This window comes from Eublepharis macularius, chromosome 19 (assembly GCF_028583425.1).
Source record: "Eublepharis macularius isolate TG4126 chromosome 19, MPM_Emac_v1.0, whole genome shotgun sequence".
NCBI lineage: Eukaryota > Metazoa > Chordata > Lepidosauria > Squamata > Eublepharidae > Eublepharis > Eublepharis macularius.
In genome coordinates, this window is record NC_072808.1 from 2,094,895 (window position 1) to 2,117,625 (window position 22,731).

Below are 22,731 nucleotides of genomic sequence, written 5' to 3' on the forward strand. Positions count from 1 at the left end.
TGGATATTGTATTTAAGAACTGGGATAAGTGCAAGAATGTTTTGCCAGTTTCTTAATTCGAGGCCGGGGGCATCCTAGCTGGCTTGGATCTGAAGCAATTACGGGGGTGCAACCCCTAAAAGCGGTGCGGAGACTTTCAGTCTTTCCGGAATCCTTCAGGCATTCTTATATTCTGGTTAGGTTTTTCCATCTTTCCATAGGCACGCCTGGCCTCTGAGCTGCAGATAAATCTGTCTACAGGCCTGTCCTGCCCACAATATTGGAGTCGGCCAGGTGTCTAGGCAGCGTTTGCCATCCAGCCTCCACGAAGCCGGCTTTTCTGCTGACCTTGTCTCTGATCTCATTTCCTCCCACTCTTCTCCTGACTGCGACCATTGTTTTGGGCGCCCAGTCCTGTCTCCCTGCCATCTTCTCCCTCCCTCCGTATCATGCGCTGTGGCAGAATGACCTTGCTGGCGGTACTTCCCAAGCGATCCTCTCCTGCCAACGATCCGGTGGTGCCACAAAAGTCACAGGCGGCGACATCCTTCGGCTGTGCCTGTGAATGCCTACAGGTGCCAGTGATACGGAGAGCTCTTTTGTTTTAAAAGGCTCTTTTTGGAAAATTGAAGAATTGAAGAACAAAAGGAGGGAGGGGGTGGATGTCCCTGAACTGAATGGAAGGAGGGAAATGGAGATGGGGTTCACACACTAACTGTCACTAACTATCCTGTAACAAGCTTGCTGTTTCCCATTCGGTGACCCAGTTAAATTGTACTTTATACAAAAAACGAGGAATGCAGCATCATAACTGGAATGCTGGCTTTGGGGCTCCTGCAATCTTCTGATTGTGAGAAGAAACTTTGGCAACCTGGATGGACTATTCCCAGAGAGAAGTCGTCGTGAGGAGGGAAGGAGGGAAAACTGAAAGCCTGCAAAGTCTAGTAGTTAAGAGTTATTCTCTCTCAGCCTAATCAACCTCACAGGGTGGTTGTTGGGATAAAATGGCAGGGTACAAATGAAGTAAATATTTCCTGAAAACTTGCACATCTTGCAAGGAAATGGGGGCTGCCAAGAGGAGGGAAAGAGAAAATAGTTTGGCGAGGGAGACACGGGGAAATGAGGTGCCCTCCCACAAGCCCTTGCAATTTTCTTGCTTGTTCAAGCTAAAATTCATAATTTCTTGAATTGTTTTCAACATACACAGTGCTGTATTGGTTTCTCTCATTTCTTCTTCCAGTAACTTCGTAAAGTAAACTAGGCTAGGCTGAGAGATGATTTGCCCAAGCAAATCCAGTGAGCCTGGTGACAGATTGGGGGATTTCAACCTAGCTCCCCCCAAAAGCCCTACTTGTTTCCTGAAGGGGGAGGGAAAATGGCGAGTAGGAGGCAGACACTGCAGTCCACGATGGAGGACAGAGAGGTGTGCAAACTCACACATCTCTTCCTGATAAATGAAAACCTGATACCACTCTTGACCCTGAATTAACTTTCCCATGTTTCCCTTTTGCACAACAGGAGCTGGGATCTTGCTTCCTTGTTGCCTCTCCCAACCTGCACTCCTTGTTGCTGGGTCTAACAAGAAACTTGTTTGAGCTGCTGAGATTAACTCAGAAGTTACAATTTTCCCTGATTCAGACATTGCTCACATTTTAAAACAGCCCTGGCTACTGAGCCTCAGTAGGTTATAGAGTTGCCAGCCTCCAGGTAGGGGTTGGAGGTAACAAAGGCCTGTGTTTAGTCTGCTGCTCGGCCCTAATTTTTATCCCTCTGTCTGATTGCCCCCCCCCCCATGCACATATTTCAATTAATTTAAAAAGTTCAGCCACATTTCATTAACTGGAAGATTAGGGTTGCCTCAGTAGGGTCAGACCGAGGGACAGAGGTTGCTCTGTTTGGAATTTATTTTTTGGAATTGGATGTGAAGCAGATGAGAGAATGGGTCAGGTTGCGGCAGTGGGAGAAATGGCCCATTTTGCTTGTAACCTCAACACTGGGGTGGGGGTGAAATTTGGGTGGATTGAGAAGGCCTAGGTGGGCTTTAAATGGCCAGAGCCGCTGGTAAATCTCTGCATTATTGGATAGAGCACCTGAAATTTGGGGTGTAACTTTCTAGAGATGTTCCAGTTGGATCCGTAGGTCAGAGGTGTACTCTCTGTTGTTGTGAGGATTGGTTAAAAGGGAAGATAAAACAGGGATGTTCTTCTTTTGCAAGGAAAATGTCTTGATGAAATGACACGGAGGCAGGGTGATTGCATTTCATTCTCTTAATCTTTCCCTAGGGCAGCCAACTCCAGGTTGGGGAATTCCTGGAGATTTGTGAGCGTAGCCTGGGGTGGGATGTCAACAAGGTAAAATGCCATTCAGGCCACCCTCCAAAGCAGCCATTTACTACAGGATAGTAAAAAGGCCAGTAGCCCCTTTAGAACTAACCCACTTTATTGCAGCATAAGCTTTCGAGAACCACAGCTCTCTTCGTCAGATGCATCTCATCTTGAAAGCTTATGCTACAGTAAAGTTGGTTAGTCTTAACCAACTCTTTACTATTTTGCAACTATAGACTAATACGGCGAACTCCTCTGGATTTACTACAGGGGAACTGATCCTTGTCGGTTGGAGATCAGCCACAATCTCAGGAAATTGCCAGATCCCACCTGGAGGTTGGCAACCCCCCCTCTCAAACCCAGCCTGCGCTTTGCGCTCCTCTTGAGTCGGCAGCTCTCTCCGCCTTGTCGGATTGGCCAGCGCGGGGCGCAGCCCCGGCCAATGAGCTGCGAGCTGGGCTTCTCCTTGAATGAAGTGTGTGTAATGTGCGAGTTGTTGTGCGTAAGTGAAACTGAGCAAAGCGCCGCGGCCGGAGTTCTTGGCTCTCGGGGGCAAGTTCGCCGCCTCGGGGGCGAAAGAAAGGGCGGCGAGCGACGGAGGGAGAGAAGGGGCGGCGGGTCCGCGCTGGTAGCCGGGAGGCTGTTCGTGAAACAGGCCCGCGCGCAGCTGCCGCGGAAAGGCCGGGGAGCGAGTCAGGTGGCGCCCGTCGAGCGCCTTCGCCTCCGCGCCCGAGAACGATGCCGTAGCCCGGCCTTTGCGGCCACTCGCCCGCGAGAGCCCAGCGTCGTTTGCCGCAGGACCTTCCAGCCATGAAGCGCGTCCCGCCTTTGCCGTGGCTGCTGCTGTTCCTAGGGAGCTTCCCGGCTGCGGATTCTCAAGCAGGTAAGCGCAGGCGGAAAGCGGCCGTCTCGGGCTGCGCTTCACAAGCGCGCACTCGAGCGTCTGTTTGGCCCCAAACAGGAGCTTAAACGCCGGCTGTTCGGGCCGGGCCGGGCCGGGCCGGCGCGACGCGGCAAAGCGGCGAGAGGAATCGCGCCGGAGTTCCGCACTGGCGAGATGGGAAAAAGAAGAGTCCGGTGGCACCTTTAAAACGAGCCCACTTTATTGTAGCGTACGCTTTCGGGGACCACGGCTCTCTTCGTCATCTGACGAAGAGCGCGGTGGTTCTCGAAAGCTTATGCTGCAGTGAAGGTGGTTAGCCTGAAAGGTGCTCCTGGGCTCTTTACTATTCGGCAACTGCAGACTAACAGGGCGAACTCCTCCGGCTCTGTGGCCCTGGGGAGAGGCGCCTTTGCGCCCGTGCGCCGCGGCGGAGCGGCAGAACCTGTTGGGACTCCCCGGCCCCCCCTCCTTTGCAGGCCCGGCTTGGGAGGGAGCGTGTGTGTTGTGTGTGTGTGTGTGTGTGTGTTCTAAGGGGCAGCTTGGTTTTCGCAACTGCTACGGGTTGCATCCTGAACCCAGCGCGCTGCTGGTGGGCTTCGGAGGAGAGGCGTGTGTGCCCTGCCTTCCAGAAGCCGCGACGGAGCCCAAAGACAAACTTTATGGAATCTGTAAAATGCCGTTTCTCCTGCTTCGTTGCCTGGAAAGGGCTGGGCTGCGGAGGGAACTTTTTAAAGGCGTTTGTATTGTGAGGAGGGGTCTCAGATGCTCCGCTAATGAGTTAGGGACCAGAGACTTCACCACCGTGTCGCCTGACTGTCCTGTCTGTGGCTTTAAATATGCGCTCCTATGTCAGCCCCAGAATTGCTTACGTTTTGTTTCGGCGTTTCCCCAGCTCTGTATGGGATCCTTGCTAATGCTGTGTCTTTGTAAATTGTGATTATTTATCCTATGGCATTGTTAATACTGACTGTACTAATCTCATACTGTGTAATCCGCCTTGAGCCTTAGTGAGAAAGACAGACCATAAATGACATCAATAAAATAAATAGGACCAGGGCTTGCTTCAGACACGACTTATTTCTCTTGTGTTCAAGCTCTGCACATAGGAGGATAAAATCAAATTAGCACCTCTGACCATGTGCAGACTGCACCTCTCCCCCCCCTCTCTTGGGGGGTTACCTGCACTTCGCACATCCCATTCCTCAGGATTTTATTGCAAGTGACGATGTTTTCCTCTTGCTGGAGAGTCAGTCCACCTAATTTTGGGAGGGATACCTCAAGTGCGTCACGTGTAATGCAAACACTGTAATGTGTGTGCTTAGTAAACATGTATTTTCTATAGTAAGTATGATGGGGCGCATATTCCACAGAGACAAGCAGGGCCTCAGCTTTAGGATGTACACGCACCCAGTCTTACCTGGATAAATGTAGCAGTTTGAGAATCTGGAGAAAATGGGGGAAATAGGGTACAGGTACACAAATTGCAAGCCTTTGACTTGCAATTGTTTGAGTCAGGCAGTATCTCTCTCTATGGTTTCCTCCCTAGAACACTTAGTCAAGATGAGTTAATATCACTCATTCAGCTCCCTAAAACGCTTTTATAGCCCTTTTGCATTAGTAGTTTAAGAAATGGTAAAGGGGTGAAATTATACCATCTTTCCCATGCAGCTTTGTGGTTGAAATGGGTTTTTAGATCCATTTTGTCAACTGTGTTGGCAGCTATTCTGGCCTCATTAACAGAGGGCAAGAGGGTGTGACCTTGTTTATGCGCTACTCCAGTCACTAATATGGATTAGAGTCCTTACTCCACCCATATCAAAAGAACAGGGCAAGGGAAAAAATAAAACTCTTTCACCAGTCTTTGGAAAAACAACAACTGCTTGTTGCCCAGAAAGGGTGGTTGGACAGTCTGAAAGGGTTGTCTGACCTGCTTTAAGTCATCTTAAGCACGCAGCGCTGACTCAAAATCCCAATTAATGTTTAACACCACAACATTTTCAGACTGGAAATGTCTTTTTGACACACCAACTATGCAATTCTCTAAACAGACTTCTGAATGGGTTTAAAAGGGTATAACTCTGCTTAGGGTTGTATTCTTAGAAACACTCTACGGTTATGATTTAGGGCATGAGTAGATACTGATTTTCTTTATTTCAGGGGATCTACTTGGCCAGTGCAGGGCGGAGGGACCCCATAGTGGTTCCTGCCTTTTGTCCTTCAGTTGCTGAGCGCTGAACTTGGGAAGCGCATTCTCTGGAAACAGTTGGTTCCTCTTCATTCCTGCAGTCTGCCATATTTCCTTCTATCCCTTGGCAGGAAGGCTCCAAGAGCAAAGATTAAACACAAGCCAAGGGAGAGAAAGATTTGATTTGCAGAGGGCTAAGTCCACACAGCGCTATCTTGTTTTGTGGCTTTTGAAGCCAACAGACTTTGATAAATGTCGAGGTGCTTTATATGAGTGCTGTTCAAAAGGCTAACCTCTCCCATTAGGGCTATGGTAATTAAGCATATTTTGCATGCACACACAGCTAAAATAAACACAACTTTGCACGAGGGGGAGTCAAAAAGCCAATTTAGTTGCCCTTCTTTTTATTTATTTACTTCATGTTTGGGGGACCCAAAGCAGCTTGCATCATTCTCCTTTCCTCCATTTATCCTCACAACAGCCCTGTGAGGTAGGTTAGGCTGAGTGTGTGCAATGGCCCAAGGTCATTCTGCTAGCTTTCATAGCAGAGTGTGGATTTGAAACTGGATCTTCCAAATCCTAGTCCAACATTCTAACCACCACACCGGTTTTGTAAATTCTGGGTATAAAAGCAAATCATAAAGCTTCATCTTCAGATTTCTTGAGATCTTTTCAGAACAAGGTCCTTACCTCCACTGGCTTCGCACTTGTCTAGAAAACAGTTCTTTTCGCATATTCGACATGATGTATGAGAAGACTATGGGACAGTCCCCAAGACAGGTGCTACAGGGCCAGTGGTAGCCCTAAAGGTAGCTTTAGACTCTGGATTTAACGGCCTTAGGACTGGAGAGCCTCCATAAGTGCCCACGTGGTGTAAAGGTTAGAACATCAGGCTAGATCTGGGAGAACCAGGTTTGAATCTCCACTCTGCCATGGAAGGTCACTGAGCATCTTTTTGCCAATCACTCTCTCACACCTAACCTACCTCTCTGGGTAGTTATGCGGATGAAATAGAAGAGGGAAGAACAATGCTCGAAGCCACTTTGGGGGGTCCCCTTTGTGAGGAGGAAAGGGTTTAAATATCTAAATAAATAAAACCGTTTTAGATGATAATGTATGCTTCTAATGCAAAACTATGGCTTGCGTTTGGGTTTTGCTTGCTGAGCTTGTAAACTAGCCACAAATCTCCTCAAAGTCCAGCCTCAGCTGTGCCACTATGAAGGGAGAAACAGAGAAGAATGACACCCTCCCTCGCCCTGCTCAATTTGATAATGAAACAGTAATTGAACCATTTTCTTTCCTATTTTTTAAAAAAGAACTTAGCAATTCAAACATGACGTAACAATGAATTAAATTATATTTCAGTGGTTAAGATCTTTTTTTAAATGAAGAAGGAAAGAAAAAATATACAATATACAATAATTCCACAGCAGGGGACCAAAGCTCAGCCCCTTCTACAAAAAGGATACACACCTAAGGCAAACAAAACAGAAACAAAACAGAAACAAAACAGTAAAGAGTTCAGTAGCAACTTTAAGACTAACCAACTTAGCATAAACTTTCGAGAACCCCAGCTCTCTTCGTCACATGCATCTTTTGAGAACCATAGCTCTCTTTGTCAGATGCATCTGACAAAGAGAGCTGTGGTTCTTGAAAGCTTATGCTACAATAAAGTTAGTTAGTCTTAAAGGTACTACTGGACTCTTTACTATTTTGCAACTACAGACTAACACGGCTAACTCCTCTGAAAGCAGAAGCAGGAATCCCTTTGGATGAAAGCAAGGAGAGCGACAATAGAAAGGGCACAGTTTCTTTGCTTGCCATTCATGTGAAGTAGTTTATCACATACATCGTTGTGTTTGCTTTCTGAGGTATCGCATGCATGGAGAAGACGGCTTGAGTAGGGGCATTTGGCACGCCCAGCATCTGTGAGTCACGTAGCACCATGCACACCCTTTCTACCAAACTTGGGAGGGGTGTGTGTGTGTGTCTTACGGAAGTATACTTGTAGTGACGCAAGTTAAGTACACCATTAGATTTTATTACTTCTTAATTTTTATTTTTATTTTACATACAGATCAATTAAACAACAATATATAAACAACCATATCAACTTTTGCATGTATAGTATACAGGCAACCATTGCACATGGATTTATTTGTAGATATTTGAAGAGCTTTCATAGAAGCCTATATATGAGCTTCTATGAAAGTTCTTCACATATTTGCAAATAAATCCGTGCACAATTGTTGTCTGTATACTATACATTCATAAGCTGAAAAGGTTGAAGAGTCCTCAGCCCATTAAATCAGGAGAGGTGGGCATTTGCTTCTCCGATGTTGTAATATAAGTTTTTTAGATACCGTAAAGGTCGCAAGAGCCCATTTTCATTCACCCTCAGGCTACAGAAGACAGGCAAATAGTTCCAATTTAGTATATGCGCTGCCAAAGCGAGCACATATACTAAAGCGCTCAAAATTAAGATGAATAATGGCTTCCACTCCAAAAGACCAAATAACTGGAGATGTCCAAAGCATGTACTTAAGAGATGTGTCCTGTTAAGTTACAACACCAGCAATTAGACACTGTCCTTAATCCTTTACTAAAAACCGCTGCTGTGTCCAGTAGACCTTCAACATATTATTTTGCTGAATAAGTTGCAGCTTAAAATCCATAGAAGTAACAGGTTGTTTGGAAAACTGGATGATCCTAGCAACATCTTTTTTTTTGGTGTATTTGAGCATGAAGTCTACCAGCCACACTTAAAACAACTATAAGGGGCGTATGCCACCCCGAAGTTCTGAGTGCTGTCTATGATAAGGTTATGTTCCAAACCAGCTCTAGGTTCTGGGAGACACTAAGAGCCAAGCTACAAGTGATGAATTACACTTTCATGGCAAGTGAACAGACTCACGTGTATTCCTCCCTGTTCACTTGCTCTCAACTTGATCAAGTGGAGCGCAAGTGAATGGCAAGTGAACAGGGAGGAACACGTGTGAGTCTGTTCACTTGCCATGCAAGTGTAATTCATGTAATGCCATGTAATTCATCACTTGTAGCTTGGCTCCAAGATGCCCTCCGGTGGCTCCCCTTCACTCCCTTACATTCACAAGTTATCATGTTATCATTCATTCTGGGGGCATTTGAAGATGAGAAGAAGGCCAGCCTGGGGGAACAGAATGGAGGGAGCCAAACAGGAGCCACACTGCTTGGGGCAGTTTTTATCCTGTTTCTGGCCTAGGGAATTTGTTTCCAGGAACTAGTTGCTTTGAACTATTTTGCCACTGGAGAAAAGCATTAATAGACTTTCTAAGTGGCCTGACATATTCTTTGGTTGCCGGAGATGCTGTGGATTGATTTCAGACCAGAATGTTTGCTAATACTTTATTAACACAGTATTTTTATCTTATTTATTTAGAATAAAGTGACTTGCAATCTGTTTTAAAATCCAGCTGTGAGACAGATAGTAGCTGTGGTGTGATTGGACTTATATTTTAAAGGAAACACAAATACCGGCACAAAATACTGTATTGTGTACATAAACAACATGATAGTTATGCTGCTGACTGAGAACTCTGTATGGTCCTGTAGCTAGTGGTGAGCTTGTCTTTTAATGTGGCAAGCTTCTCTCTGATCTCACGCAGGGACTTGGAGGCACTTGGAGGTAGTAAGACTTGGCGCTGTGGTGTAGTGGTTAGGGTGTCAGACTAGGAACAAAATAGTAAAGAGTCAAGTAGCATCTTTAAGGACTAACCAATGAAGAGAGCTGTGGTTCTTGAAAGCTTATGCTACAATAAAGTTGGTTAGCATCACTGAAGTACCCGACTGTCTCCAGGTGCCTCTTCTGGCAGAAATAGGAGATTGCCCCCTGAGGCTTGTGTGATATCCCAGTTAGCAATACCATTCCTGGTGGAAGCAGATGAGCAAGCACGTCTGCTTGGTCATGGGCCCCCTGCCCGGTTTTCAGTTTCTGTTGACCAGTCTTCCCTGTCCTCCACACCAGCTTCGACATGGTCATATTCCCTGTCTATGGGTCACCCTGCTTCATGTTCTTGTGACTTTAGAGGTATAGTGTATCTTGAAATCTCTTCCGCTGCCAGTGCCAGACAACTGTAGCAAGTTTTGAACTACTTCCTGCTTATACTAAACAAAAAGACACCCCCACCACCCCACCTTACCTGGAAGCACCTCTGGGCGCCCTTCTCAAAGGGTCAACACTTGGGTAAGACCCTTTCCTTTTCTGGGACGCTTTCTCATTCCTGGAGGGCACAGCGAATGTGTATTATATATATATTTTGGTGTGGCAACTGGAGGGTTGGATGTTGCTGTGTCCTTTGTTTTTGTTTTTATTCGGAGACAATTGCTAATGGGTTCTTTCCCTCCTCCCTGGGTTATAATTGAGACCAGGTTTTCCTGGTTGCCCGAAACCAGTTTTGTGTCAACATTCTTGACCTCTGCTAATTGCTTTCCCCTTGTATGCTGTGGCCATTGTCAATGGAAAGAAAAACAAACAGTGCCCATCAGATAAAGCTGGGAGGCAAACCTCTCTCTGCAGCAGAGATCCCCGGCAAAAACACACCTGCCTACGCAATGCTGAGGTTGGGCGGGGCTGGTTCCCTTTTTAGGAGTCCTTCCACCACAATTCAGTGCTGCCCTTCCTGCAGCCAAATTCCGATGTAAATTTTCCCATTTGTGTTTCCTTCCCTGTGAAAAGGTCTGAATCTACTTGCTTGAGGTTTTTCCTAATTTTTCCACATGAATATTTCGAAGGTGTGAATGCTTCCATTGAGCCAGAGGTCACCAAGGATAACCCTGGGCACATGTGATGATGGAAGAAGAAGTAAACATGTACAGAATGCCTCCTTTCCATGCACCTGAGAGTTGTAATGGTTAGAATGTCAGATGGGAACTGGGAAAGCGTAGTTCGATGCCTCATTCTCCCATGAGAGCTTGCTGGGTGACCTTGGGCCAGTCATACACTCTCAGCCTAACCTACTTCATGGAGATAGATCAAGATGGGTAGCTGTGTTAGTCTGTCTGTAGCAGTGGAAAAGAGCAAGAGTCCAGTAGCACCTATAATGCTCACAAAACTTGTGGTAGGGTAGGAGCTTTCGTGAGCCACAGCTCATTTGATATCTGAAGAAGTGAGCTGTGACTCAGGAAAGCTCCTACCCTACCACCAATTTTGTTAGACTTCTATGTGCTACTGGACTCTTGCTCCTTTCTACTGCTACAGACAAATGGAAGAAGTGAGCTGTGACTCACGAAAGCTCCTACCCTACCACAAATTTTGTTAGTCTCATAGGTGCTCCTGGACTCTTACTTTTTTCTACTACTTCATTGGGTTGTAAGAATAACATGGAGGAGGGGAGAATGGTGTATGCCACTTTGGGTCCCCATTAAGGAGAAAGGGGTGTGTGTATGTGTGGGAGGGCCGGCAAATGAGGTAATTAAATCAATAGAAATACACAGAATAACAATAACCAACCCATTTGGAACTAGGGTTGCCAGCCTCCAGGTAATGGCTGGAGATCTCCCGGAATTACAACTGGTCTCCAGGCCACAGAGATCAGTTCCCCTGGAGAAAATGGCTACTTTGGGGGGGGGTGCACTCTATGGAATTATGCCATGCCAAGGTCCTTTCCCTCCCCAAACCCCACTTTCTCCAGGTTTCTCCAGGTTTCACCCTCCAGATCTCCAGGAATTTCCCAACTTGGAGCTGGCAACCCTATTTGGAACCATGGAGAAATAATCCAAGAAAGGTCTGAGATCCAGCCCCTCTCATTTTCAGAAACAGAACCCCGAGGGGATCCTTTCCAGATTGGAGTTTAGTTTTTGGGTTATTGCCTAAGGCTGTAGAGCTGCCTGGGCAATCTCTAGGCTATCCTTGATCTGGCATTTTCTTTTAGTTTACATTGGGGCAATCCCGGATTCCAATTTACTAGGTTAAAGTGCAGCTTCTACAAGGGCATCCTATCATGATCTGAAGGCTACCCTTGATAAGAAAAAGAACATCTTGCCCATCCTTGACACCCCAGGGTCCTTTGGGCACCATCCCTCATCCCTCCCCTTTCATATCCATTTTGCACGTAGCCACACCATTCGCATTGCATGTACACCCTCATGTCCTCCCAGATTTGCTCCCTTCCAGAAAGGGGACTCACACGGGTAGGATGACTTTTGAGACTAAAGATAATGTAGGCTTCTCGGTTCTTCCTGACCAGTTCTCTGCTGCATTAATGGGCAAAAATATACCCTATGTAGAGTTGGATCCTATGCATAAAGGAGATCTTCTCGTTATGTTTCTTGCGGCCCCTGAAAAGGCATTGCCAGATATCAGGGCCCTCTTCTTAGACAAAAAAGCCACACCATGCAAGGAGCTCCCTTGAGAAAGGGGAATCAGATGAAATCGCCCATTCTTCTACCAGCCAAGCTTCCGCTGCTCTAGGAGGCTCTGCAGATGGGACAGGGAGAAGGTCATTTTGTGCACACAATTCATACGGTCCGTCCTCTAGATTTTTCTAGGCTGCAGAAGAAAAGTAGAGTACTATGAGGTTGGATGGGACCAGAAAAATCATCACTCCAGACACACTCTGTCCTCTGCAGCACTAGCCACAAATTGGCTCCCTTCAAAATCAACCTGGGGTTGTCTTCGAGACCATGGGATCACACAGAAAGAGACACAGTGTTGTGCCAACTGCCTGCAGGATGCTGTTCTGGAGTCTTTGCACCAGTAAGTCAAGCCACATCTTACAGGCAGACCCAAAACTAAAACAAAAAATCTCTCTGGATCCATTGTTTACTTGTATTTTGCTCTTTATCCAAGAGTGCAAAGTAGCTTACGCCAGAATTATTTCATTTAATCTTTGCAACAGCTCTGTGGAGTAAGTTACACAGTGACTTGCTCAACACCAGCCAACAAAACCTGGTTTCCTACATCTAGTCCCAATGTTCTACCCACTGGCCCAAACTGGTTTACAGCATCTGCATCTGGGCTTGCCACACAAACATCGGGGTGATGGTTAAAAGGGTGGGGGAGACTACAAGTACACGTGGGTGATGGTTTATTTCAGGGTGCAATGCACATTCTTTGTGTAAGATGTATTCTGTGGCTGGAAGAAGGGAAGTTGGTACCATCCCACCCAGGGCAAAACATCCGTGGAGTTGTGATAGGTATGATAAAGAGAAAGCCATCTAATGGAGCGGATATCTCTGCCATGTTTATTTCAGTTTGGCACGTAACCAGCTTCCAACCATGGCTTGAGTCTCTGCCTCCTCTTTCTGAGATTAAAGAACTCTTTTGTTGTGGGTGCTTCTTGTTTAATCAGTTAAAAAGACCAAACTTCTTAAATCTCTTGCTCAGTGTTTAATCTGGAAGCTGAGAGGTGCCCGTTTGAGGAGTGGAAGGGTGTCGTGACCGCATTGTTTGAACTGGATAGTGGACGTTGGAATTCTTCAGTCAATTAATTTTAACCTGGAGTCTGTTTCTGAATGCTAGATATGGGGAACTGCTTGTAGTTAGTCAATAGAGAGGGAAAGGCATTCCGTGTATATTCAAATGTGCTTTCCTCTCTAGACATCTCTCAAAGGCAAGGAAAACACCTGACAGAACTAAGGGCCATGCTACACATGACGAAAGACACTTCCCTGGCAAGTGGATTGAGTGGAGGGCAAGTGAACAGGGAGAAATACACTTGCTGTTCAAGTGTCATTCGTCATGTGTAGCTTGGTCCTAAGATAATGGATGGGCCACTGGCTATTTCTGGTGGTTTCCGAAGTATTTGCTGTTTGCGGGGATTCTTGTAAAGAATGTGCAGTTTTGATTTATTCCATTGAAGCTGTTCTTAAGTAAGGGAACCCACAGTCAGAATTACTCAACACTTAATAGTTCTAATTTACCTGTTCACAAATCTTGATTGCTTACTTCGCAAATGTAAAGCTCATGAATGTATCAATAGGATTCTAGATCAGGCCGGGTCTGATATTAGCTTCTTTAGATGTTGTAGCCTGACCTAAGAAGATCCTAACTATAACTGAAAACAACCATTTGATTGGCCTGGATACATTACATAGCTGGGAAATACATTAAATTCCAAACTTTCACTTCTGCTTTGAACATAGGATACACAAACCTAACAATGCAATTACTCAAGGCCTACCCATTTTACTGCACCGCACCCCAGGGTTTCTTCCAGTGGTCCAGAAAATGGACCACTGGACACAACTCTCAAATTGCATGATGGTCACTCAGCAAGTTTGAGCCTGTGGGAAGGTTGCCAACATCAAGGTGGTGACTGGAGATCTCCTGGAATTATGACTGTTCTTCTGGCCACAGAAATCCATTCCTCTGGAGAAGATGGCTGCTTTGGAGGTGGACTTTATGGCATTATACCCCGCTGAGGTCCTTCCCCTCCCGAAACCCTGCCCTCTCCAGATATTAGTGCCCCTCCACCCCAATCTCCAGGAATTTCCCAACCTGGAGCTGGCCTGGCAACCCCAGGTATTGTGAAGATTATGAGAATTATAGCGTTGGAAGGCACAGGGAAAAGGTCATCTTGCTGAGCTCAAAGGCAGGGCTACTCATTCCTTCATTCTCCCATGGATCGTTCTATCTAATTCAGTCTACAGTAGGCACAAACCAGAAAAAAATGAACCATGAGGTTTGTGGTTCATTGTGTTTCACGAACCACGAAATTTCATGGACCTGCCTCGATTTGTGAACCAGTTCGTGAAAACATCACTTCTGGGTCAGCAAATTGTCACTTCCAGGTCAGCAGAAGGTCTGCAGAAATCCCAGCCCCTGTTGCCTAGGAAACTGATAAAACGAACCAAATGAACCAGCCTAAAGTTCATGGTGGTCCGTCAGAAATGGGCTCTGATGAACTGCTGTTTTGCGAACCACGAACTGGCGCAGTTCGTGCTGAACTTTGGTTCGTATTTCAGTTCGTGCCCATCTCTAGTCTACGGTATGCCATAATCACAGAATAGGCCCTGTAGATTCAAAAAGGCACTTGCACAAACTCCAGGTTGCTCAGCCATTCGATCCAAGCCAACTGTCTCAAGGAAAAACAAACGATATCTCTCAAGAATCCCTAACCAAGTCTGAGCTGGAAGAAAATTCTGCCCTGTGATTGTCCGTGTCAGTGCTCACAGTGTTTGGTAAGTTGTACCATTTGAGCCAGAAGAGCTAATGCAAATGCATGGATATTCTACTTCAAATGTTCTAGGCCACTGAGCCCGGGCAGTAGAGTCTAATTCCGGGTCTGTCTCCTGCCCCTGCTGTATAGCCAAAGCTCTTCTTTGCACCCTTTCATATTTTTTCAACAGACAGCCGAATGCATGTGGTGCAACTTTCCAGTCAAACCTTAATCTCACCATCAGCGCACAGCTCGGGCGGCCAGAGATTTGCATGACCAAGGCTAGGCAGGAATGGATCTCTCGTCCCTCCCGTCTGAATCACTCCTGGAGGACCTTTCGTAACAGGTAGTGCTTGCTGAGTAAATAGCGACAAGTGGAAAAGAAACCGGGCGTGGGGATGAATTCGGGATTGCTGCCCAGTCATGAAGCTGAGCAAACCGACAGCAAAACATGGAGGAGGCTCTATCAGGAAAGGAAATCTGCTTGTGGGATCGTCTCCAAAGAAGAGGTGTCGAAAAGCGACATGGCTGCTGCTTCCTCCGATAGCTGGATTGTATCCTCTTCTACCAGCCTTACGGCGAGTTTTTTTACAAAGAGAAAGCTGAGTCACAAAGACGAAAAACAACAATGGCTGCATCCCTATGGTTAGAGTGAAAATTATGGACAGATATGAAGACGACTTATAGATTCGTTGAACACCATGGGTACAGACTTGGGATTTAGAAGGTTGAAGGCAGGGAATATGTCTGTGGGGAAAGGAGCACATAAAAAAGGCAAAAGTTCTTTCTTCCTATGACCATCTCAGTCCCTTATGATTCACTCCTGTATGGAGCCATTGCAGGCTGTTCAGTGGGCATATGCTGGCATAACTGTACATAGGATTGCACTGCGACTCCATTATTTTGATCCCGTGGTCTCTCCGCCGCTCTTTCCCTCCATGCTTTGTCCCCATTCTTGACCAAACAACATGTTGGTTTAGATTGAAAGTGAGCAGTTGAAATGAACATCGTAAAGGGTCCAGTAGCACCTTTAAGCTTATGCTACACTTTATTGTAGCATAAGCTTTTGAGAACCACAGCTCTCTTCGTCAGATGCATCTAACATGGCTAACTCCTCTGGAGCTATGCGATAAACATGGATCTTGCCTGCAGGGAGTCCGCTGATTCTTCCCTCTTTCCTTGCTAAGACGGGAGAGGAGAAAGTGGGCGGGGAGCGAACACTGTCCAGAGACACCTGTGCCCTCAAGTGCAGCTGCCGGAGCTAATTTTAGGCTTTTCAACTTTGACATTGTCCCCTTTAAAAAATGCCTTTCAGAGCCTGCCTTCTCCGACATTCTTCCGCCTCCTCTTGAGAGCAGCCGCTGATTTGGAACATAGCTTCAGCTCTACCAGAAGCTGCGTGAAAGCAGATATTTCCCCTGGCATATACTGGAAGTTCCTGGCTGGCTCGATACGTTACAAAATCTATCAGTTTGTTCATCATCAGCTTTATAGCTTTTCCATGCTTTTAGGTGCTAGGGTTGGGTAGATGGGAGCTGTCCCATTTTGATCCTGACAACAACTTTGATTCATTTATTTAACTTACTTAATTCATAGTCCGCCTTCTCGTCAATGGAGACCCAAAGCAGTATCCATTCTTCTCCTCTCTTCTGTTTCTCACTGCTCAGTAGGGTTGCCAGCCTCCAGGTAGTGGCTGGAGATCTCCCGGAATTACAACTGGTCTCCAGGCCACAGAGATCAGTTCACCTGGAGAAAATGGCTACTTTGGGGGGGTGGACTCTACGGAATTATGCCATGCCAAGGTCCTTCCTCTCCCCAAACCCCACTTTCTCCAGGTTTCTCCAGGTTTCACCCCCCAAATCTCCAGAAATTTCCCAGCTTGGAGCTGGCAACCCCACTGCTCAGTAATCCAGCCAGTATCCCACATTGGCTCAATATGCTGTAAATTCTGAGGAGTTTTCGTGGCTGAGCAGGAATTGGAATCTTCACCCTAGAAATACTTCTGTTCATAACAGCAGGAGATTCGTTGAACACCATGGGCACAGACTTGGGATTTAGAAAGCTGAAGGCAGGGAATATGTCTGAGGGAAAGGGAGCACATCAAAACAGCAAAAGTTCATCCTTCCTTTCTTAAATCGAATGTTGTTATTATTATCTGAGTACAGTGGCACCTTCGAGACCAACACAATTGTCAGGGTATGAGATTTCAAGAGTCAAAGCTCTCTTCATCAGATACCAAGGGTGCTTTGATCTTCCAACCACTCATACCCACTCTGGACTAACATGACTACCCACCTAAAACACGCCTCCCTTTGTCCTGTCTTTATGCAATAATCTGGACTTCTTTTTTTAGAATGGCAGTTCTGGTGCCTTTCCAGTCCTAAACAGATTTACACCCTCCATTCATTTATACGAACTTTAGAAGGGGGAAACTCTGTTTATGGCTGCGCTGTAAACGTAACATTCTCAACCAACGGAAGATTGGTCTAAGATAACTCGTCACTCACTCCCAAGAACTTCACAAACAAATGCCCACAGCTGTATAGTTGCCACCTTTTTTGAATCTCTGCTCCTCTGCTTTTAGCAGCAGTCTGGCCCATTGGTTAGTAAGTGCTACTGGACTCTTTACTATTTTGCCTGGCCCACTGAAATTCAAGTTTTTTCCTACCACTGATCTTCCTGCCAAGAAACTTGTTAAAGTGCTGTCGTGCTGCTAGAAAAGACACAGACACAGAGTCGGTTAAGAAGGTGACAATTCTATATTATGGTTTTTTAAAAAGGATATTTTGCGTTTTCTCTCTTGTGCTTTGAAATTATGCTTCAACCATTTCACTATATAAGGCAAGCTCTGTTTCTCCAGATTGGAGGGGACAAGGTAGTTAGACTATAATTTCCAAATACAGTCAAAGGCAAGAGAACGCCTGGTTCTACTTTAAGCAGAAGTAAGAGCCAACGCTCTCAGTGCATTGATGGGCCGAGCGAATTGTGGTGGTGTGGAAAACTAAGGCAATGGAGTTGAAATTCTTTTCAAAACCCAACCCAGAGCTTGTGTTTTGCGTATAAAAGGTGCTAAATTGGTCTCTGGCATCTCCAGTTTTAAAAAGATCTCAGGTACCAGGTATTGGGAAAGATCTTTTTGCAACTCTCTGGCACCCAGGAGAATCAATGTTAGTCAGAATAAACAATACTGAGTAAGGCTGCCAGCGCTGGGCTGGCAAATGCCTGGAGCTTTCAGAAGGAGCCCTTGAAAAACTGAGTTACCAACAGTGCAACCAATTACCAACACAGGATAATGCTCCTTTCCCCCAGCACTCTTTAAAAACAGTGCAACAAGTTGTGCAGAGGACTTCCTGAACTCTCACGAAATCACTTCTTCTTGTGAGACTTTAGGTGCCCATTTGGTCGTCCAAGCAAGAGGCAACCAAAAATGGTGGCTGATCTCTCACTGCATTGTATGGAAGTTTGGGAACTGGCATGTCCGTGGCGTGCCTTGCTGTTTTAACTGGAGGAGGAAGGAGGTTAATCTTCTCCAGTTCCCACACAGGAACAGCTGGGAGGCAGTTGGTGGAGGCTGGCCAGCTGGTAATGAAAGGCCGGTGGTAGGCAGGAGGAAAGGTGACTGGCTTCCCCACTCCCCCTAAATCCGCTTCAGGCGACCTTATTTGCTGTACCTGTTGTGAAGTCTGACTTCATGAACCGCTGCTTGTTGAGTAGACTACCCCTTGCAGCTGCCTGGCCAGTAGGCTTGTCAACCTCCAGGTGGTGGCTGGAGATCTCCTGGAATTACACTTAATCCCCCAGTGACAGAGATCAGTTTCCCTGGAGAAAATGGCTGTTTTGGAAGGTGAACTATATGGTATTCTATCCCAAAATCTGCCCTCCCTAGGTTCTACCCCCAAATCTCCACGAATTTCCCAACCTGGAGCTGGCAACCACCACGGAGAAGGAAGGGTAAGGAGGCAAGAAACTGACAAACACATAAGCAAGATTTCTTACCTTCCTCCCGCAGGCTAACCAGAGTTCGTTGCACAAACCGTGGCTTACGGTAAAACGATTTCGAGAGCCAAGCTACACATGATGCCTTACACAGGTTGGACACTTGTCAGTTTACCTCAAGTTTTGATGGGAAATGTAGGCATCCTGGTTTGACAGCTTGGCCATCTAGAAGGTTCATGGCTGAGGCAAGATTTGAACTGGGGACTTCCTGACTCTACCATTTGAAACTCAGGAGCAGCCTACTAGTGTTACAAATATAGCAATGTTCGTGACCTGGTGCTTTGCCCAATGATTTACACCAAGACTTGGAGAACTTTGAAGAGGAAAAACCTTTATTTGATGAAATGAGAATAGAGTTTCAACATGTAAAAACACTCTGAGCTCACCCAAATATGGCGGGGAGGGCCTTTTTATACCTTTCTTCTTCTTGAGACAAAGGCTCTATTCTGAGGAAAACCCACCTCCTTTTTGTTTCTGTGCCCTCTTCTCCTTATTTCTCGAGCTCAAACGAGTTCTTGTGTACAGCTCCTGCCGTGCTTTCTAAGCCGTTCTCTAACATTGTTATACATTGAAGGCCAAGCAACTAAACTGCTTTGTATTTCAAGCTAGCGAGAAAAAATGGCTGTGCTTTTGCTCACGCGAGGTCTTGCCATAGACTACGCCATTGATTCATGGATCAAAGACCTATTGAGTAGAGGTTTAGGGCTACATATTTTCCCCTCTCCCAAATGGCAACCCATCACGTACCAGGCGTTTAACACGACGTTCGCTCCCACCACTAATTCTGCACCTCTAGGAACAGTCGCCCCTGCATCATACCCAACCCAGATAAGGACGGCAATTGTCTTCCTTCCCTCTGATGTAATCATGGCATAGCCCCAGTTGGCACCCAGAGCAAGAGCAGAAAGGGTGGATGGGATGGACAAGGTTCCGCGGCAGTAGAAAATGGCCAGTGGCCAGGTATGAGAACACAATTGGCTGCTGATGAGTTATAGAAACCTGAGCTTTAGCTTTTGGGATGGGAAGTAACTGGGATTTAGTCGATTCAAAGCTCGGCTGGACAGAAATGCCTCTTTCTGCAAAAGCCAACTTCCTGCTGGGATGGGTTTAAGCGCCGAGGTTTCTCAAGCTGTGAATCTGGCCCAAGAACAAGCATGCCATACCTAAGAACAGATGCCCACAAATGCTTTTGTGTTGAAGGCGAATTGAAAGCGGCTAAATTTTTGCCATCTTTCCAAACTGGAAAGGTAGAACTCAAGTTTAAACTTGTTTAGAATTCTGCATTGTAGTCAGAGAAAGGCAGTGGAGAAGGATTTCTAACCAGCAGAGTGTTGTGTGGATCTGAGATTCGTCTCCTTTTCTGGAGGGTGGACTTCTTCCTGCCTTTCATTGTTGACTCCTTTCCACCACCATCACCACCACCGAGCCTTTAAACTCCCTCTCTTTTCACACTTTCCTTCAGGAGAAACACCATCCCTATTAAAATTGGCAATTGTACCTCCACTCTGCCAGACTTATTCTCATAGAACGCTTCTATGCTCAGAAGATTTGTGAATGGTGAAAAGCATTTGCTGGTAACACCAACCGTTTCAGAAGGACATTACAGAACTGAGTGGGTGGGGGGCATTGGGAGGTGTAATTTTGTCTGCTGCTAGCGCTCGTTATAAAGGAATGCCATTTCAGGATGGTGGTTACGGAAGATACAAAGACATTCGGTGTGGGAGTCGAGATTCACAGTAAGGTTCAAAGGGCTTGTTCTTGGGCACATTCACAATTAAACAGCAAAAAAGCTGTGTGATTAAGCGCCTTTATTGTGGAGACTTTTTTTTTTTGTAACGCCTCCTAACAGCCAGTGATAAGATGCGCCTGAGGGATAGTCACATGCAGTCTGGAAAAAGGGCGAGAAATTCCCCCCTTCCTAATTGGCTTCCCGGATCTGGGAAGATTTGACACCTTTTAGAATCATTCATAGTTGAACGGCTTCTTTTGCTAGGACGTTTCTGACAGTAAAACCAAAGTTCCCTTTGCTGATGTTATGAATTCAGTTCCTCTGCTTGCCTCCACCTCCTCCCGGCAAAAACCTCTCCTTTCTGCTGGCTTTTTATTTACGGCTTAACTGAGCTTGACAGACTCATTTTATCTGAGTCATTTTCAGTCTCACCTTTTGATTTTACAATAAAGGGGGAGGCTGGTGGTGGTCTGAGTTGGTTATGGGGAACAAGGACGTTTCCCAGAAGGAGGGAGATAAAACACTGGACTACGCAAACCCAAAGATGGAAACAAGCTGCAACAGCAGTGTCGCCAGCGGCAAGCATTGTGTATGTGTGTTGCTGGGCGTGTAGGAATGTGGATGGTGTAGTACTTGGTTTCATGTGGCAAATACCAGCTCGGTGAAGGAATGTGCATGTATTGCTTCTGATGTTGTCTTAAAATTGGTGGTATTTATCCAGAAATTGCCAAGGGCCAATTTGAATGTAGGAAATGTTTAATTGGGCTACAGGTGTAAAAAAAAAAAAAGTATTAGCGGTAGAGTCAAAGCTCTTTTTCTTCATGTTAAGAAAGTCATACCGTGTGTTCTTATTGACACGCCATGGCAAGCAGAATATTGTGAATTCTGCATCAAGGGAAAGTGAAAAGCTAAATGCAGCAGTCCTGGATAAATGCAAGCAAATCAAGCACATTTGGGTATATTTGCTTATTTTTAACATGGATTATTCTGCTTCTCTTACAAAAAGCTTTGTGGGGCACTGAAAACCTGCCCAGATCCCCCTCTGCCTTTTGAGGGTTCACCAGGCATTACTTATACATTAAAAAACCTATCTTTGCAGGCTTCCAGGTGAGAGTCGTAGTTTTTATTAGGAATGGGAGTTCTTAGGATGCTCAAATTCAACATCCAATGTCAAATTCTTTGCATTGTAGAATGCCATCGCAGAACGGCAACACGATGCAAGTTTCACCACTGATGTTTTCTAGTGCTGAACATCAATGCTAGATTGTGTGTGTGGGTTGTAGGATATCCCTTTTCCCTCCTAGGTAGCGTCCCAAAGCAACTGGGCAGGAAGTGATAGGAATGTCAAAGCGGCCTGTTGGTTGACGCTGCTCCTCGGGAATTTTCGCTTGATCAGACTCTCTAAAATGGGTTGATCTCCAGCATGGGACTTAAGGCAGTCATTCACTGGGAAGAGCTGGGGTTTGGTTATGCCCTTTTCTCCTGATGCAGCCAACATCTGCCTTCCCTCCAGCCTCCCCTCCATGCATGTGTGGGGAAACTTTGAGTGAGCTGCCTTCCCTGCTGAGAACATGAATTTCTCTTTCTCTTTTTTCTTTTTCTTTAAAAAAAAAATCTCAGGACGTGGTGCTTTCTGCCTGTGTAGCTCTTTTGTTTCAAGCTAGTAGCTGCTCTGACAAGCGAGCATTATAGGAAGGCCCCTAATGGGCTACAGCAGTGGAATGAAAGCCAGTTCAACGCCTTTTTTCGAGGCAAGGGCATAAAGGCTCCCCATTGTGTAGCCATGACAGCCATTTAATTGGAGGGGGCTCTGGGTCGGGACCCTGGGGCAGCCTGCAGCTCCAGAAGCTCCTGCCCATTTGCTGTACTCCCACCAGCAGCCATCCACAGTGGAGCAGGCAAAGGCAGTGGGGGTGGTGGACAGTTTGCTGAACAGCTCCCCGTTACAGTGGGAGAAGTGAGGAGCTCCTGGGTCCATTTCCAAGACTAATAATAAACTTTATTGTAGCATAAGCTTTCGAGAACCACAGCTCTCTTCGTCAGATGCATCGTCAGATGCATCTGACGAAGAGAGCTGTGGTTCTCGAAAGCTTATGCTACAATAAAGTTGCATCTGACGAAGAGAGCTGTGGTTCTCGAAAAGCTTATGCTACAATAAAGTTGCATCTGACGAAGAGAGCTGTGGTTCTCGAAAAGCTTATGCTACAATAAAGTTGCATCTGACAAAGAGAGCTGTGGTTCTCGAAAGCTTATGCTACAATAAAGTTGCATCTGACGAAGAGAGCTGTGGTTCTCGAAAGCTTATGCTACAATAAAGTTGGTTAGTCTTAAAGGTGCTACTGGACTCTTTACTATTTTGCAACTACAGACTAACACGGCTAACTCCTCTGGATCTATGACCGGTTTTATTCTGTATCTGCTGGTAAAGGGGAAAGACAAAAAGCTATGCCAGGTGTTGAAGCCCTGCCCCTTCTCCGGAGGTCCTCTTCGTTTCCCTT

General features: G+C 46.1%; 1 protein-coding gene across 1 annotated transcript in view; it reads left to right on the forward strand.

Moving 5' to 3' along the window:
* The first annotated feature begins 2,814 nt into the window (after positions 1 to 2,814).
* Positions 2,815 to 22,731, forward strand: part of ERBB3 (erb-b2 receptor tyrosine kinase 3) — a 92,219-nt gene continuing 72,302 nt past the window's right edge. Inside the window, exon 1 of the mRNA XM_055003128.1 lies at positions 2,815 to 3,186. Coding sequence (XP_054859103.1) covers positions 3,114 to 3,186 — 73 coding nt within the window. The 5' untranslated portion in view covers positions 2,815 to 3,113. The remainder of the gene's footprint in view (positions 3,187 to 22,731) is intronic.